Source organism: Mustelus asterias, chromosome 1, assembly GCF_964213995.1.
Source record: "Mustelus asterias chromosome 1, sMusAst1.hap1.1, whole genome shotgun sequence".
Taxonomy (NCBI): Eukaryota; Metazoa; Chordata; class Chondrichthyes; order Carcharhiniformes; family Triakidae; genus Mustelus; species Mustelus asterias.
Window position 1 is genome coordinate 136,318,045 of NC_135801.1, and position 18,496 is coordinate 136,336,540.

Here is an 18,496-nt window from a genome sequence, read left to right on the forward strand (position 1 = left end):
CGTGACCTCAGACTTTTGTATCTTTTTCCCGATGGAAGAGGTGGAAGAGAGAATGTCCAGGGTGCGTGGGGTTCTTAATTATGCTGGCTGCTTTGATGAGGCAGCGGGAAGTGTAAACAGAGTCAATCGATGGGAGGCTGGTTTGCGTGATGGATTGGGCTACATTCACGATTTTTTGTAGTTCCTTGCGGTCTTGGGCAGAGCAGGAGCCATACCAAGCTGTGACACAACCAGAAAGAATGCTTTCTGTGGTGCATCTGTAAAAGTTGGTGAGAGTCGTAGCTGACATGCCAAATTTCCTTAGTCTTCTGAGAACGTAGAGGTGTTGGTGGGCTTTCTTAACTATAGCATCAGTATGGGTGGACCAGGACAGGTTGTTGGTGACTTGGACACCTAAAAACTTGAAGCTCTCAACTCTTTCTACTTCATCCCCGTTGATGTAGACAGGGACATGTTCTTCACTACGCTTCCTGAAGTCGATGACAATCTCCTTTGTTTTGTCAGCCTCAGGCATGGAAATCAACATCTTCATTTCCATCTGACCATGACATGATCTAGTTAACGTCACCTCCACAATTATTTTGTTGAACTTAATTGAATCATTATTTTGATGGGTCAGTCAAAAGAGTGAAGATATCTCATGACATTTGGCTGAACTTGCCAAAGGTCACCTATCTGCTGAAATGTCTGGGGGATGACACCTTGAAAGCCCCACAATGTGGATTGGATAATAATTTCCAATGAATACAGCCCCTTCACATTCTAGAAACTATGAGCCCCGTGTATAATCCAGACAGTCTTTTCCAATTTAATGTGTACCTTGTAGCGTCACTATTAAGGGCTAACAAAATAATTGGAGTGGATGTCGAATAGGGAATGTCAAACAATTTCCTTCAGGAAAATGTGCAAGATTCTAGTAGAATATCAAAATTATCTAATTGGAAATAACATTTAGTTTGAGAGCACAAAACAAAATGAAAGGCAAGTTTGAATATGCAAAATATAAAAATGGCACATTGGAATGATTGAAGGTGCCAAATAAATGAGAGCTGTTGAAATTCTAGGCAGTACCTCTTGTTCGAAGTACTCTACCCCAGTTCTCTTTAAGAGAACAGAGCAACAAATACATTTTTCAAACATAAGCAGAAAGTGCTCTAAATATTCAACAAGAAAGGCAGCATCTGTAAGGAAAGGAAGAGTGTTAATATTTCAAGCATAGCTCTGCCTCAGGAGCAGAACATATTGCAGGTGAATAACTCATAAGAAAAAAGAGAGCGAGGGGTGGGGGTGGGGGTTATCACTTACACAAGAGAAGAAAACAATGAAAGTAATTCGGTGGAGAACAGGAGATTGACAAGAAGATATTTCAAGGGAAAAGGAGACATAATGGGAGAATTGAGAAATATCAGAGATTCCAAGAACAGGGAATATGTGAATAGTTAAAGTAAGTTAATTAATCTGGATATATTTCTCACACTTACATAACATATCAATGAGTTTGCTGCCTCAGAGATTTGCATGTTGCTTCTCCTTTCCTCTGAATCTGCTTTTTGATATATAAAATAGGAAGGGCCATATGCAGTTCTCCCTCAGTGTACCCGAACAGGCACCGGAGCGTGGCGACTAGGGATTTTCACAGTAACTTCATTGCGGTGTTAATGTAAGCCTACTTGTGACACTAATAAATAAATAAACTTTAATAAATAAACTTTAAACAATTCATTGCCCTTGTACTTGCTCCGCTATCATTTTTTTTCTTTAGATGAGAATGGAAGCCAATCTGAAGTCAGCTGAACCCTAACGCCCGCTGCCCTGATGAAGGGTCATCCTGACTCAAAACGAAGGGCGGCACAGTGGTACAGTGGTTAGCACTGCTGCCTCACAGCACCAGCGACCCAGGATTGATTCCCAGTTTGGGTCACTGTCTGTGTGGAGTCTGCACATTCTCCCCATGTCTGCATGGGATTCCTCTGGGGTGCTCCGGTTTCCTCCTACAATCCTAAAGATGTAATGGTTAGGTGGATTGGCCATGCTAAATTCTCCCTCAGTGTACCTGGACAGGCGCTGGAGTGTGGTGACTAGGGGATTTTCACAGTACCACGGTAAGCCTACATATGAAACTAATAAATAAACTTTAAAACTTTAAAAACTATTCTCTCTCCACAGATGCTGTCAGACCTGCTGAGTTTCTCCAGCATTTTCTGTTTTTGTTTCAGATTTTGCCTTTAACTAAAATCCACATTACTCGCTGAATGCTAATATATAATCACTCAACAGAGATCATTCCAAGGTTAAATAGTTCCATGTCAACTCCTTAGTTGTTATAAAGCGTAGGCCATATTGTAGTTAACAGTACCTTTTCACAAAGCATATATATCTTGAAGCAACTAAAGGCTTAAGGAATGATAAATCTGAAAGAGGCAAGTCATTTGGTAATATTTGACAAACAGTGACAAATACATTTTTCTCCAAGATGGGAAAATTTGAACAGAAAAACAATTCTGCAGACATACCCTTCCTTTTAATTCAAACAACAATTGTATAGCTGCAGCCTTTAGCTTTGCTACCATTGAATGCAGTCTGTTGTTTAGTTACATGCTTTGGGCCTTACCTGGGTCATTTCCCTGATGGATGTGATGCTGTCCAGTGCTTTAACTAATCGTTCATAGTCTTTTTTCTAGTTCAAAGTGGGAAAAACACTTCAGAATAGAGTTTACAATAAAAAGTAAGGTGACGATTAACAGTAGCAAGATGCCCCAATCTTGTTGCCAATCGACAGAAATACATCATAGTTGTAACACTGAGATAGGCCACTTCGTCCAATTGGTTAATGTCTCCATTTTACATGAGCAAACAGGTCTGACTATATTTACTTACACGTTCCCACTATCCTTTTAATCTTTTTTTCTTTATTACATATATCCAATCCATTCTTCGATGCTGCCATAGTGAGCTGGATTTTGACTACTGAAGCAGGTCACCCGAGTTGGGAAATTTCCCAACTTTCTGGACCCAGCTCAGTGAAAATTGCCTTAAATCACAAGTGGTTGAAGGGGGGTGGTGGAGGAGGAAATGGTGGTTGGGATAAGGGGGATAAGAAGGGGAGTGGGGGAGAGGAGAGCAGGGGTGGGTGCAGGATGACGTCATGGAGTCAAGTTTGCGGATCCTGGACACAGATATTAGAGGGGGTGGATGTGTGCCATGCTGGGCTGGTTCGAAGGCCCACATTAGTTCTCTGGGACATTGTCCCTGTTATTTTAGAAGAGTTCAAGCTCTCCAGCCCTCATGCCTCACATCCCCTCACATTTCGACCCATCCGTCATAGCCCTTCATACCCCCATGCCAAGTCAATGCCAGTCATTACTCTCACCCACCCCATGACCCCTCATACCCCCATGCCAACTCCATGCTAACTCACCTTATATCCACCATGGGTGGGCCTCAGGAGCCATGTGGAGATGAAAAAAATAAACTACTAAGAATCTAATACAGCTCTCGCTACACAGTCTTGATGGTGAAGACAAAAACTCCCATTCACGGAAGCTTCAAAACTTTTAAATCTCCTCAAGTAGTTAATCTCTTACAAAAACACTCTTCTCTTCATATCCCAAACCTTTAACAGCCTCTTTAATCTGTCAATCAAACAGTGACCTCTGAACACACTGCTGAGATTATTGCAGCTTTTGAAACTCAATTAAGCATTCATAATGAATAGCTCTTCGGGAATTATTGTCAAAGAATTCAACAAGAAAACCGCTTGAACATAAGCCACATCAGTTGACATGTCAATCAAAGCAGTCCAACGGAGTGTTTTAAAAAAAATAAATAATTGAAAACTATAGCTAGTTATTTTTTGTGGAGGATTTAAAGAAACTTCAGATTATGACAGTTCAACAGATCTTATCCACTCTTCAAGAGCATTTTTGTTTATTCCACCAATTCATCACTTTCACACCATGGGGTCCAGCCCTCTGAACAGTCAAAATGTTTTCATTTAAACTCAGCACCAAGTTCCCCCGGCTGGGAAAAATGGGATCACTTGGATGTAGGTGTAGCACTTTTGCATTTGGGTCCCACCCACTATTTTTAAACATCCTGACTCGTGAAACTCTAGATTACTTTCCCCACATCAACCATCAACATGGGGAATCTACTTAAATAATTTTCATGCTGAGAAATTAATTTTATTTAAACATGACCAGGTGTATATTATTTACTGGGCTGGAGAATTGCAGCCATGAGGAGAGATTGGAGAGGTTGGGGCTGTTTGCCTTGGAACAGAGAAAGCTAAAGGGTGACATGATTGAGGTATACAAAATTTATGAGGGTGAGGGTGAGGGAGGGAGTGGACAGGAGGAACCTGTTTCCTGTGGCAGAGTTCAAAATCTCCACTCATGTTGTTTGTACCTTTAAGACTTGATTAGCTGTAAGTATTCGCATTCCAACCATGATTCTGTAAATTGAGTTTGTGTCTTTATATGCCTTGTTTGTGAACAGAATTCCCACTCACCTGAAGAAGGAGCTTAAGGCTCCGAAAGCTTGTGGCTTTTGCTCCCAAATAAACCTGTTGGACTTTAACCTGGTGTTGTTAAACTTCTTACTGTGTTTACCCCAGTCCAATGCCGGCATCTCCACAGCAGAGTTCAAAAACCAGGGGTCATAGATTCAAGTTATGTAGCAGAAGGATTATCGGGATCATGAGGAAAGTCTTCTTTATGCAGAGGGTGGTGGGTGTCTGGAATTGCTGTTTGAGTTGGTGGTGGAGGCAGAGACCCTAAACTCATTTAAAAAGTACCTTAATCAGCACCTTCAGTTCTGTAAACTGCAGGGCTATGGACCGTGTGCAGGAAGATGGGATTAGAAAGGGCACCTGGTGCTTTTGGGTCGGCATGGACAAGATGGGCTGAATGGCCCCTTCTAAGTTGTGTCATTTCTTTGGTTCTACGGTATAAAAACCCAAGTGAGGAATGAGAGAGAAGCCATTTGGAGCTTTAAGCCTGTGCTTTTCTACATTTGTTATATATTATTCTATCGTGAACTCTATCTTATTTAATGTCCTAGAGAGTTCTGTATAAATACTTCAGATTCCGAGAGGCAATTGAGGTAAACTTTGGAATCCTTATCCGGTTCAACCCTGTTCTCTGCAGATAACAGCTATGAAATGTTAAGTCCCATGGAGTATTTGAACATCTCTGTCCTAAATCCTTCAGTTCCATTTGTCATTAGATATTTGTTAAAACTGTCTGCAACCTCTGACACCATTGACAACACCATCCTCATCAACAATGTCAAAGGCTGATGAGAGGTTGAGAGGACAAGGGGGACTAGTCACAATCACAGAGGGGGTCATTGTACCTTTATTAAGCTGGATTGGAAGCGTCCAAACATGGAGTTTCTAGAAAGACTGGCATGGATTTAGGAGGTGATAACACATTCCAGGACTTTGCAGAGGAGAGGGAGGTTGGAGATGAGATGACATTTGCAAGCATAGTGGGTCAATGTAAAAGTTAATCAATAGCTAAGAGAACTTTAATTAGGATCAACATGATTATAGAAACAAGCTTATTTCTCTCACATTACTTGTGATGCACTTAATTAAGCAAGATACACTAAGAATGTGATGAGGCCCAGCCAGTACAATAAATTAGCCAAGTGTCAATTGAAGTAAGAAAAGTTTATAAACACTAGATTCTCTGTATTATTATTGACAATCGTGAAATGTCTTAGATGAAGTGGTCTAAAAACTGAAACTTGTGGATAAATGTTTAGTTTGGTCTGGACATTAGCATTGCACATCAGGAAATGCTGGATGTGAAGGATGGCATGTCCTTAATGTAGGATGGCAGTAAGGAAAACTATGTAACCAGCATAATATCGCTGTGTTCAATATTCCGAAGCGTATTCTCAATGTGTCATGTTTTGTGGCAAGGAATCCAAAATTGGGAAACTACTCCTGTGATTTTTAGGACTTGATTTTTAACTCATTATACCAAGTGATCATTGATATTATACCAGAGAGTCATTAACTCAGTGTTAATTAACAGGAAAATAAAGTACCCTTGGGTTAAATGCCAGGCTCAGATGATCAAGGGGATCCACTACAGATGGATATGGCTCAAAAATGACCACTTTTCTGGGAGATTCCAGAGCGGATCGGCACATGGACACTAACAAATCCACCACCTGCAATAACAAAAGAAAGTTAGTTGGAAGTGTGGTCACCTAGATAGGGCTCGCAGGCACTACACCCACCAGCAGTGTGCATGCAGATTTGTATTTTATGGTGCTAGTGGATGAGGCTCCCAACTGTGATTATTAGGTCTAAAAGTTATCCCAATTGTCTTTAATCACAAGTAGCTTTTAATGATATCAACATGAAGAATTAGCTTTAGAATTAGTTTTTACTTAGCAGATAGCATTCTTTTTTTAGTTATGGCTTCAAACCTCACTTCAAGCCTGGAGCACATAATCTAGGTTGACACTTCACTGCAATACTGAGGAGTGCCGGATTGCCAGAGAAGACAGTCATATTTATATCTGGGCCAACATCCTTCTCGCAATCAAAAGCAAATTAAATGGCATCATCTCACCCCTGATATCCAAGGTGTTTCTTGTTTTTGCCCATATGTTCCCAGTATAGAACTTCAATAGATGGGAATGCTGATCAGAGATCGGGATACAGTGTTATAATATTGATTCTCAGATCCGTGTTCCCATTGACTAAAGCAAAGTTCTAACTGGGAGGTGAAAGTCACTGAATGAACCTTCATGTGAGATGTTAAATCTTCTTTCTAGATATTTCTGAGACACCGGATATGGTTATGTAGTGAACATTAATTTATAATGTACATTTTGTGCTCATCCAGGATGTTAGTGTTGGGCAATGAAACTCTTTTCAGGCACTGTATTTACATCAAACATCCTTTCAGGCACAGTGGAGTGGAATTTCCACAATGGTTCTCCCATTCCTCTCTCTTTGGTAACTTGGGCAGACGATTGGAGGACACTCCAGTGAAGCAGTTCCATCTGCTGGGTTTCTGCTGATCTTCAGCCAAGATTCTAATGGGAGAGCAGGAGAACTTTCATGGGAATTCTAACCCTCTACCCTTATTTGTTTAGATTGAAGTAAAGTCCTATTCTACCTCAACTATGTCTCAAAGTCCTTCCTTCAAGAAAGGCTGCTCTTTTGTACCAGTCTGACTTTTTTCCATCTCTTCTGTCAGCCACCCTCTTATCTCTCTGAGTACTATTGATAATTTAGTACTAAGTACAGCTGAATTAAGAGCATATTTTGACACATACCCGCTGAGAAACCAAACTCAAGCTTGGAATTTGCCAACCCTTGAGGTAGGCTGGGAGGCAGGAGACATTGTAAAATGGTGGTGAAGGACACAAGGAGGAGAACCCGATAGCTTCCTGTTGTTCTGGAGTATTCTCTGGGCATCATGGCTCTCCACTTTCCAAAGACCAATTATTGGCCATTTCCCATCTCTGCCGATGGGCTCCCATGGATTCCTGGAGAGGTTTGTACTCCTTTATGCTCTATGGCCCATGGAGGAAGTACTGAGAGGAAATTCCCACACCCTGAAGCTATGATACCATTCAGAAATTCAATATGCACCCGACAGTGTGGCCTCAGCCCCAGAACATTCTTTTCAACATGCTCTCAACAGCATAGCCTCACCCCAGGACAGTCTCTTCAATGTGTCCCCAACAGTGTGGCCTCCATCCCAGGACAGTATCTGAATATTCCCCGGTCAGTCTTTTACGTTTTGTCCCCAGACAGTTTTTCACCATTCCTTGTTAGGATTGGGTTAACCTTCCACTTAAGTCCTAAATTGGATGTTAATCATTTAATAGAAGTCACTGGGATATATAAAGCGGTTACAGGTGGCACTGGGTGTGGGAGATGCGTATGTGGAGTTGAATCAGAAAATAAAGGGAGTTTATGAAGAAGCAGGACTTGCGTTTCCTTTACTGGACTGCTACTGAGAGACTCAAACATTCCTTTCTTGATTCCTTGACCACGCCCCGCCCCTCCGTCTCCGCACCTTCCTATCTCCATCCCACTCCTCCGCTCTTGTATCTTCTCTGACACCCACCAAGTCCTGTTTCTATCTCACTCTCACCTCTCGTCTTCCTCCCCCACCTCGGTCCTGCCTCTATCTCGCCCCTCCCCATTGGTAATACCCCTATGCCCAGCCTTGGCACAGCTAGTACTACAGGCACCTAATGGTTACGCTGTTAAAAGAAGGCATAGCAGTTTCTACTGACCTCCAAGTCATGAGTGAAGTGAAGTTCACCACATGCCTGCACTTAGGTAAAGCAGACCATTCTAGTTATCCACTGGAGGGGCACTTAATTTAGAGTGGAACATGGTTCTGGTGAGGTGGCCTTTTAATGATGCTTTTGAATGCAAATGTGGTTCCCACCATCGATCAGCGGGAAACCTGACTCCTCTTTAATCTGCCAGCAAAGTCAAGAGAGCAAAATTCCAAACTAATTTCCCACTGGCACGCAACTTTTATTCTCGCCAAAATTTAGTGCCCCTGCCTCCCCACAATTCCTGCTACATCCAGGAGTGGAAAATTCCACCCACTGTTCGGAGAAAAAAAGTACTGAAGTCTCAATTTAAAACAGAACAAATGTGAGGCATACAACATTTCAAAACAACATTTTCATTCCTTTTCTCTTAGTTGTATTTAGCTTGGATTGCGGGTGTGAAAACAGTGATCAAGTAGTTTGTGCTACCCACTCCCCCCATTACAACATGTTAATTATAGCCACCAGTAGCTTTAAACAGTGAAGTCAGTTAGAAGGAGTTGTCTATTTCACGTTTGTGTACCTGGGCCCCTGTTGCAATTTCATCCGCAGCTTCATTCATTACTCCCAAAGTCTGGAAAGCAAATACACACAGCTCGCGCTCACATACCGTGGGCTACAAGAAAGAAAACAGCATAATTAATCATTTAGAAACAAAATTTGGGCACATTATGAAGAATATAAATGTGTCAGATAATTATTCTTTAGGAATGCTGATAGATCACCACTACAGAATCAAATAATAGCTATTTTATTTTTCTCAAGTCTTCGTGTAAATATGAGTAGCTTTATTTAGATTTTCTGAAGATGCTTCTTAATGTTATGAAATCCCATTGAAGGAAGAAAAGGAAGAGGAAGGGAAACAGAAGGAGCAGGGGGAGGAGGAGAAGGAGCTGGATGTGGTTAGGGACACCTGCAGATATAAATGTAGCTACAGCGCTAGGGAGGCTCACTCAGGCACATTTCAACTGATCTGAGGCAGTATTTCCGCCTAGTACACCAATTCCAAACCCACTGTGTCCATCCCCAGCATAAAGTTGTCCTACAGTTAACAATCCTTGCCTCTCACTGATACCCATTGCTCATTTTCTACTCTTGTCGTAGCATTTTCCTCTAGGCTGCAGGTCACACAACAAGCAACAGGAGTGCCGTGGTGACACAGTGGTTAGCACTGCTGCCTCACATCGTGAGGGACCCAGGTTCAATACCGGTCTTGGCTGACTGTGTGCATTTTCTGTGTGGGTTTCCAACAGGTGCTCCAGTTTCCTACCGCAGTCTAAAGATGTGCAGGTTAGGTGGATTAGCCATGCTAAATTGTCCCTTAGTGCCCCGAGATATATAGGTTAGGGGGATTAGCAAGGTAAATATGTGGGGTTACAGGGATAGGGCCTGAGTAAAATGCTCTGTTGGAGAGTCAGTGCAGATTTGATGGGCCGAATAGCCTCCTTTTGCACTGTAGGGATTCTATGAACAAGGAGTGACTGGAGTTTTGAAATAAAGTTTATGGTGCATAAACATTGACAATAAAAGTGATACTTATAAACACCCAAGTCATTTCTCTTGTGGAACCATAAAGTCTTTCTCTTCCTTTTTGTATTACTTATCAGTAATGCCACTCCTGTGGCTTCAGCAGAACACAAGGTAGGCTTCTTCTTCCCATCTGTTGGGAGCAATATTGCTCTACAGCCTGAGGCATGATCTCCAAGGATACCTCAGAAAACCAATGGGATGGTCTTCCCTCATTGAGATTCCATCAATAAAGTTGTTGTCCCTTCCATGCCAGTATAGATTAGTTCCATTCTGTACCTTGCTGGGGCCCCTTTAAATACTGAGGCCCCAAAGGTCAGTTGCAGATCATGATCATGACAGCCTGTGTTGTGTGGGGGTGGAACCCAGAAGCTGGGTTAAAGAGCCATGGTAAAACCAGTTCCATAAACTTTTTTAATGTGGTTATGTGACTAAATTAGTCATTCAAAAAGTGTGATTTCAAATCCTACCATGGAGGCATGTCAGGGGTCAGGAAGGGAGACCCATTGTGATGGCTCCGATGCCAGTGATCTGTGTGGGGGAGTAGGTGTGGAAACATGCCACTGATAGTGTGTGTCCTGATATCCGCGGGGGGAAGAGGGGTCTCCCAGTTTACTGTGAGATCGGGGCACCCTTCCGAATTGGCACCCAATCGCTTTGCAGCTGGGCTCACTGGCGTGTTTAAGCCCCGCCCCTCCCAGAACTGGTGCAAATCTCACCACTCTCCTAAAAAATGACTAAGGGGGGAATTTTCCCATCCTGCCCGTCACAGATGCTGTAGCGGGCAGGGGGTGGACCATGCAAAGGTCCGTTGACCTCGGGTGGGATTTTCCAGTTATGGGGCAAGCAGGACCGGAAAATCCCACTCGAAGTGTGGGACCCACAGTCCGATCTGCGCCTGACCCGCTCCGGTTTTCTTGCCGTTCTATCCTTCCCAAACAATAGGCATATACCTGAATTATCCAGCAGAGTCTCCGTGTTGTAAAAGCTCACTGCATTCAAGCAATATCACCAGCATTCAGTGGTTGGCAGCATTAGCACATTAACAGCTATTATTCAACTATATATGCATATTAAAGAGTATTTATTCATTATTATGTAGCATTGCTGCCTTTCTGTGCATTTCAATATCGTGATGAAATCACACTAACCTGAGTAAAAACCTAAATTCATGTTAGCTAATATTGTGAACCAGTCTCTCACCTCAAGGACTGTACCCTTTCCTTTCAAATCTGCTGTCATCACCCATCTCCCAAAAGTACCACCCTTAACCCTTCTGCCCTTGCACAGGACAGCCCCTCATAAACTTCCCTATCCTTTCCAAAGTCCTTAATGTGTTGGCGCCTTTCCGGTTCATTAATGTCCTTTAGGGAAGGAAATCTGCCGTCCTTACCTGGTCTGGCCTACCCATGACTCCAGAGCCATAACAATGTGGTTGATTCTCAACTGCTCTCGGGAGACTAGAGATGGGCAATAAATGCTGGCCAGCCAGTGATGCCCATATCCCATGAATGAATTAAAAAAAATCCATGCCTACCTTTCCTACAACTCCATCGTTTGAAATTTTCCACTAGGTTTTTAGCCCATGCTACAGCATTGGAATGACCCTAATGATCAGGATCTAATCAAAGACACAACTGATGTCCTCTATGACTGAGATGGTGCTATGTTATCCTTTGAGATCCTTCTTACATGAGCTTTCTGCAGTTTTTGACATGGTTGCCATGCCAGGTTTCTCCTCCATCATTCCTGCATCTGTAACATCATGATTCCAGCCCCCACCTGCCCCACCCCTCCATCCGCTCTTTTTTCCACTATTAGCAGTCAATCAGTAGCAGGCTGGCCCCAAGCTCTGGCATTCCCTCCCAAAAACCCTCTCCACCTCTCTAAGTTATGACCAATCTTTTAGTCTGTAATTCTGTTATCTACTTCTTAGGTTCTCTGTCAATTTCTGTCTGAAGCACTTTGGGGTGTTTTCTGATTTTAATATAGGTGAAAAGTTTTGTTGAATTATTTGTCCCTACATGAGATATCTCATGTTAACACATAATAAATGATTGTGAAAATATGACTGTAGATTGCATGCACTCTTTGGATGCCATCCTAGCATCATTAATAGTACATGGAATTGATAATATTTTAGATCAACTATCCACTTTTGTTAATCATCAGTCGATTGTCCTCTATGGTTGTTTTCAGCACTGAAGCAACAATTAATATATCATAAACAGGGTGCTGTATCGCTGGTGTTAGATAAATGGGACTCGACAGACAGACCACATTATTCATTCTTGTTAGCAACATTTAGCATTGTTATGGAATTTTCAGACTATTGAAATCAATCTATTAATGTACCATGACCATAAATGGCTACTTATACAACACTGGTGTCTATTCTTATTGCAAAAGCTTTCTCAAACCTTTATTTGATATTATAAACATGCAATCTAAGCCATTTTTGGCAAATCCATCCAATTTTCTTCGACCATGTCTGAATTATTTTTCTTTCTAGTCTATTAACCTCTAGTGGAAAATGCTCATGTGAAGTCTGAGACCATGTACCAACCGACTCAAGAACAGCTTCTTCACCGCTGCCATCAGACATTTGAATGGACCTCACTTATATTAAGTCGATCTTTCTCTACACCCTAGCTATGACTATAACACTACATTCTACACCCTCTTCTTTCCTGCTCCCCTATGTACTCTATGAACGGTATGTTTTGTCTGTATAGCGTGCAAGAAACAATACTTTTCACTGTACCAATACATGTGGCAATAATAAATCAAATCAAAAATATCATGTGCGAGCTAGATTCTGCGCAGCTACGCTGTTCCTCATGGAGCATAGCCTGTTAACACTCACTGTATATGTACATATTTTGAGAAAGAGCATTTGAGCACAGTACATAAAGGCTACCAGTGTTTGTCAACTTTTATTTTTGAAAAAGTATGTGGCTTCAGGAAAGTAGAGCAGATTGGGGAGTGAGGGGACTTTTATTATTGTGGTGTTGACTTCTAAAAGTTCAAACTATCGAAGTTTAGACAAGTTGAAAACCCTGACAGGTTTGCCAGGAATCTGAACCCTTCCTCCCAGCTTTTATGTCTTTGCAGGCTTCGTTTTGATTATTTCAAGGTTGCTTCTTCAGATGTGCAGTACTTGCTTAATGTAGCATTATGTTCACTTACACCCACATTATCCATCCTCATCTCTTTCTAGCTTCTAACAGAAAATAATGAATGGGTAACCATTAGCATTTTAATGGTCTCTGTAACGTGCACAGCTCAAACATTACTAGGCAGCACGAACCATATTGCATTATTAATAGCTACTTTATTGAATCTGGAAAGTATCCTGACTTGAAGCGCTTTGAAAAACTGCAGGTTTTCCAGTCTCAATTCATATATAATCTCTTCTTTTTGCTGTCTTGGACATGTACAGAATGCTGCTCATCATTCAAAAAATCATTTGTGGGTTGTGAGTGTCACTGGCTAGGCCAGCATTCATTGTCCATCTTTAATTGCTTTTGAAAAGGTGGTGGTGAGCTGCCACCTGAACCACTGCAGTTCATATGATGTAGGTGCTTTTGGAGAGGGAGTTCCAGAATTTTGATCCACCAATAGTGGAGGCACACTGATATATTTCCAAGTCAGAATGGTGGGTGGTTTGGAGTGGAACATCCAGGTGGTGGCATGCACAAGTCATTGGTATTGCTTCATCATCATAGAAAACTGATGCATGCTTCAGAGAATGGTTTACTGTTTCTAATGAGCTAATTCACAAACATTGCAGGCACCAGTGACTTTGGACTATTTACTTTGCATGTGTGAGGAAATACCTTGCACTCTCTGGCATCAATGAGACACTGTTTATTCTCATTTAATATATCCATTTGCCAACTGGGCAAACAGTCAGCTCTGACGAAGGGTCATCTAGACTCGAAATGTTGGCTCTACTCTCTCCACAGATGCTGTCAGACCTGCTGAGACTTTCCAGCATTTTTCTGTTTTTGTTTAAGATTCCAGCATCTGCAGTATTTTGCGTTTATCTTAGTGAGAAATAAATCCTTGAAGTGTAAGGCTGAAAATCTATTGCTATTTTTGTGTCAATGTAAAGCTGCTTCAGGTGTACATCAAGGTTTAGCCAGTAATATAATTCACAGGGAGGGTCCTGATCTAAAGGCAAGTTTATGAGAACCACTCCAGTATCCCATTAACCTTGACTAAGCTTCACAGTGTGTGGAGCATACTCTGTTTCAATGCAAAGTCAGGTGCAAAAAGTGCTGGTGTGGTCTGTTGGACCTCCTGAATGCACTACCAAATTAGAAGGCCAAAATGGGGAAGTCATTAAAATGTAATTCTTGAGCAAACACCTGACACCTGATGAAGAAGCAGAGCTCCAAAAGCTCGTGATTCCAATTAAACCTGTTGGACTTTAACTTAGTGCTGTGAGACTTCTTACTGTGCCCACCCCAGTCTAACGCCAGCATCTCCACCCCATTTCAATACTGAGATAATATAGAGAACCAATTTTTGCCACAATTACCTACCATCTTACCTTTTGCCAGTATTAGCACTCTTCATCCCTTAATGGCACCATTAACCCTTTGGCTTATGTCTCGGACAAATCTATCAATATCTCCTTTGCCCTGACTCATCCCTGTTCTTCTATTCTGGCCACCTCCTCCGTCCCCTTTCCAACAAAACAATTCCTTAAATTTCTGCCTTGCTGAAGGGTCATTTAGATGCAAAACGTTAAGTCTGTTTCTCTCCACAGATGCTGCCAGACCTGCTCAGTTTATAAAGCATTTTCTGTTTTTATATTAAAAATGAAGTAAAGTTAGAGTATATTGCAAGAATAATAAAAGTCTACAGCTACTGTTGAAGTTTTATAATGTACTTTTAGAGCCCAGTTTGACTTTGAAGTTCAAATTTGAGCAGTGTTTCAAAAGGATGTACATACATAATGCAGAGAAAGTCAATTAGAATAACTCTGAGTGTAAATGAAGAAAGATTACAGGAAATTAAACCCTACAGTATAGAGTGATGTTGACGAGGGGGAGAAAGACACATTGATAAATCTAGAGCATTGTCAAATGATATAGACTATTGTTATTCTTAAGTAATTCCCATTACAACAGCAATATTTTTTATTTATATAGTACCTTTAGCATAACAAAACAATTCAAGTGCTTCACAGGCACATTATAAAGTAAAATTTGACACAAGCCAGATAAGGCAATATTAGAGCAGATGATCAAAAGCTTGGTGAAAGAGGTAGGTTTCAAAGAGCATCTCAAAGGAAGAAAGAGAGAGAGGCAGTCAGGTTTAGGGAGGGAATTACTGAGGCCCAGGCAGCTGAAATCACACTACCATTGACAGAACAATTAAAATCAGAGTTGCTTAAGAGGTCAGAACCTGAGGACAGCAAATGTCTTGGAGCGTTATCATGTTGGAGGAGATCTCAGAGACAGGGTAGGGTGAAGCCACGGAGGGATTTGAAAACAAGGATGAGAATTTTAATTGTGGCATTATTCAAACAAGTGGAAGAGTAAATTTATGCTAGATGTTAGGTAAAAGTTATCTTCTCAAAGGCATGATAAATTTGGAAGTTATCTTTCAGTCAAGGTATTCACAGTTCACTTGAATGCTCGATTGGGAGAGTTGAAGGACTGAAGAGACAAGTTTCATTGGGTGAATTGTCTTTGTTTATTTAAAGGGTTCTTCAATGTTGTTGCAGTCAGGAAAGGGTTAATGAACTTTGTCACACTTAAGCATTAAAACACCGAACTCTGACAAAAACATGGACTCTGCAGTGTTCTCAACAAAATCACAGAGTTTGGGTCTTAATGCTTAAGTGTGACAAAGTTCATTAACCCATTCCCGACTGCAGTTGTCGACACTGATATTTTAGAACCTCACTGCTCCACCATATGCTGCACAGTGATCTCCATGCACACTTGGTTTTACATGCTTAATGTAGCGTCTTATCCAGTGCAATAGTGCATGGGAGAAATTCGGGTTCAGAAGTTTGGAAAATGTATACAATGTATTTCCGAATTTCTCCCAAGCACTGGTGGAGAGTAGAAGTCCTCACTGGAAGCATGAAGTACAGTAAAGTCCTGTGATTCACCACTTCCTCTTTTGCAAATTTGCTTTTTTGTGTAAACACCTTTGTACACTAGGCTGCAGGCCCAATGTTCGCATATCCATGGTTTAAAATATTAAAAATAGAAACTGGCTTTAGAAAATATCAAAAAGAGAAAAAAACACCTAAATGAAGTTAAAGGAACAGAAAGAATCCATGACTTATTTCCTGCAGTAGAAATTGTGCATTCCATATGTGTTGTCTGCCCTTGTTTGCATGTGGATGTTTCCTGTTGCTAGAATTTAATTCCTGATCACAGTCCTCCTCTAAGCTCAAATAAAGCACTGTAAGTGTGACAAATTTTACATTGTTGTGATATTATTGTGTAATTAAACAATTTCTCCAATAAATTTATCTTTAAATTTATTCAAAATAGCTTTTATTGTCTTTGTTCCTTTATATATTGTTATTTATTTATTAGTACCACAAGTAGGCTTACATTAACACTGCAATGAAGTTACTGTGAAATGGATGGCTAGTGTGGGAGAGGAGGGGGTGTGAACTCAGCAGGGGGTCGGCCAGGGGATCAGGAAAATTAGGGCACCATCACTGTAGACTGGCTGTTGCTGCATATACATGAAATAGTCAGCGCAGACAAAGGGGATGTTTCACTATATCTATCAACAGGACACAGCTGAATGTCCTTGCTAACAGCACCAAAACTGTAATAAAAGACATGATTAAATGACCATTGTCTGAACGGACATTCCATCTATCTACCACTACCACTAAAGATTATGACATCACTGATAGGACGTGATTAAACAGCTATTGTCTTGGGCCTACCTCTTTGTTTCATATGTAAATAATTTACTGGTGTGCATGACTAGAAACAATTATCTTTACGAGAAGTTGTGCCCTATAAAAACAAGCTGACTATACACAATTGAGGAGGGGAGACTGACGAAGCCTGAGGATTTCTTCAGTTCTCTCCTTATCGATAAGAAGGCAATAAAGGATCCATCACTCACGAACGCTGTGTCCGAATATCTTTTCAGCTCCGCCACTAGAACCTATCTAATTAATTCCCAGTGCAGAAGTCTGTTTGTTGTTTGCAATTTTGTTGTTTGTGAGGTTTTGCGGAACAGAACACCCTCAAACAGTGTGACTTTGCTGTAATCTCTTTGTGTATACAAGTTGATAACCAGGAGTAACTCTGAATAGCTTTAGACATATTCAATTCATTCCATAACAATCCCCACCATTTCTATGGAGGTTCTCTGAGTGTCCTGCTGGAGTTATTATGGGATATCAGCGGAACCCCAAAGAATTCAGTGCTGGGGTCTGGAACTCAATACCTGAAAGGTTATTGGAGGCAGAAACCCTCATCACGTTTACAAAGCATTTGGATAATCACCTGAAGTGCTGTAACCATCAATGCTATGGACCAAGAGCTCAAAACTCGGATTAGTCTAGATAACTTTTTTTTGGGCTGACAGATAGGATGGGCCAAATTGCCTCGTTCTGTACCATAAATTTCTATGGTTTTATGAATTGCAGGGACTAAACATTCAATTGAATTCAAAAACTCAATTAGATGTCATAGGAACATAGATGCATAGCTCTTAAAAGACATACAAGTGATTTTAACTCCATACATCACTGACTTTAATTGTCCCCTGATGTCTACAATGAGCAGTTAATAATCTAATAGCTCCTTCTGGAGACATGATATACAGAATGGTGAGTTCTGATTAAAATCACTGTCACTTTCCTCTCTTACTCTTCGAATACTGAAAAGATGCTCTATAAGTGAGAAATGGAAGCAGATAAATATACTTTGTTTTAAGTTTATGAATGTAGGTAATTCAGTTCTTTAGAGGATTACATTTTATTCCTTACATATTAATGCTGCAATGTTTCCAAAGATCAATGTCTCTAATTTACTTTCCGATCGATCAATGCCAGTAATGTGACTTCATTTTATTATACATTTGATACATTCAAAATGTTGATATTTCAAGGTTGGTCACCTTATTTTTTTTAAAGTTTATTTATTAATGTCACAAGTAGGTTTGCATTAACACTGCAATAAAGTTACTATGAAAATCCCCATGTTGCCACAATCTGGCGCCTGTTCAGATACGCTGAGGGAGAATTTAGCATGGCCAATGCACCTAACCAGCACATCTTTGAACTATGGGAGGAAACTGGAGCACCTGGAGGAAGCCCACGCAGACACGGGGAGAATGTGCAGACTCCGCACAGACAGTGCCCAAGCCCAGAATCGATCGACTTTTATAAGTAATATGGCACAAAGACTTGCAAATAGGCTTATGCCAATATATTTGGCATGACAATAGGTGGCAGGAATTGACAGGACATCAGATTCATCCCTACATTTTTCCATGTGTGTGTTCCCATATTTGGCCTGGACGTGAAACAGATGGGCCGTATCATGTCTCTATCCTGTTCATTCCTATTGATAACCAACCCAGCAGTCTACAGATTTATAGGAAGCTTTCTGTATTTCCTGGGATTGGAGTAATGTCAAGTGAT

At 41.1% G+C, this 18,496-nt stretch overlaps 1 protein-coding gene across 2 annotated transcripts in view; it reads right to left on the reverse strand.

Annotated features, from left to right (window-relative positions):
- Window positions 1–18,496, reverse strand: part of parp8 (poly (ADP-ribose) polymerase family, member 8) — a 427,354-nt gene that overhangs the window by 40,112 nt on the left and 368,746 nt on the right. For both annotated transcript variants that reach the window (XM_078219454.1, XM_078219455.1), the window contains exons 15-17: window positions 8,846–8,938; window positions 6,058–6,183; window positions 2,612–2,677 (exon numbers count right to left, since the gene is read on the reverse strand). In XM_078219454.1, coding sequence (XP_078075580.1) covers window positions 2,612–2,677; window positions 6,058–6,183; window positions 8,846–8,938 — 285 coding nt within the window. The remainder of the gene's footprint in view (window positions 1–2,611; window positions 2,678–6,057; window positions 6,184–8,845; window positions 8,939–18,496) is intronic.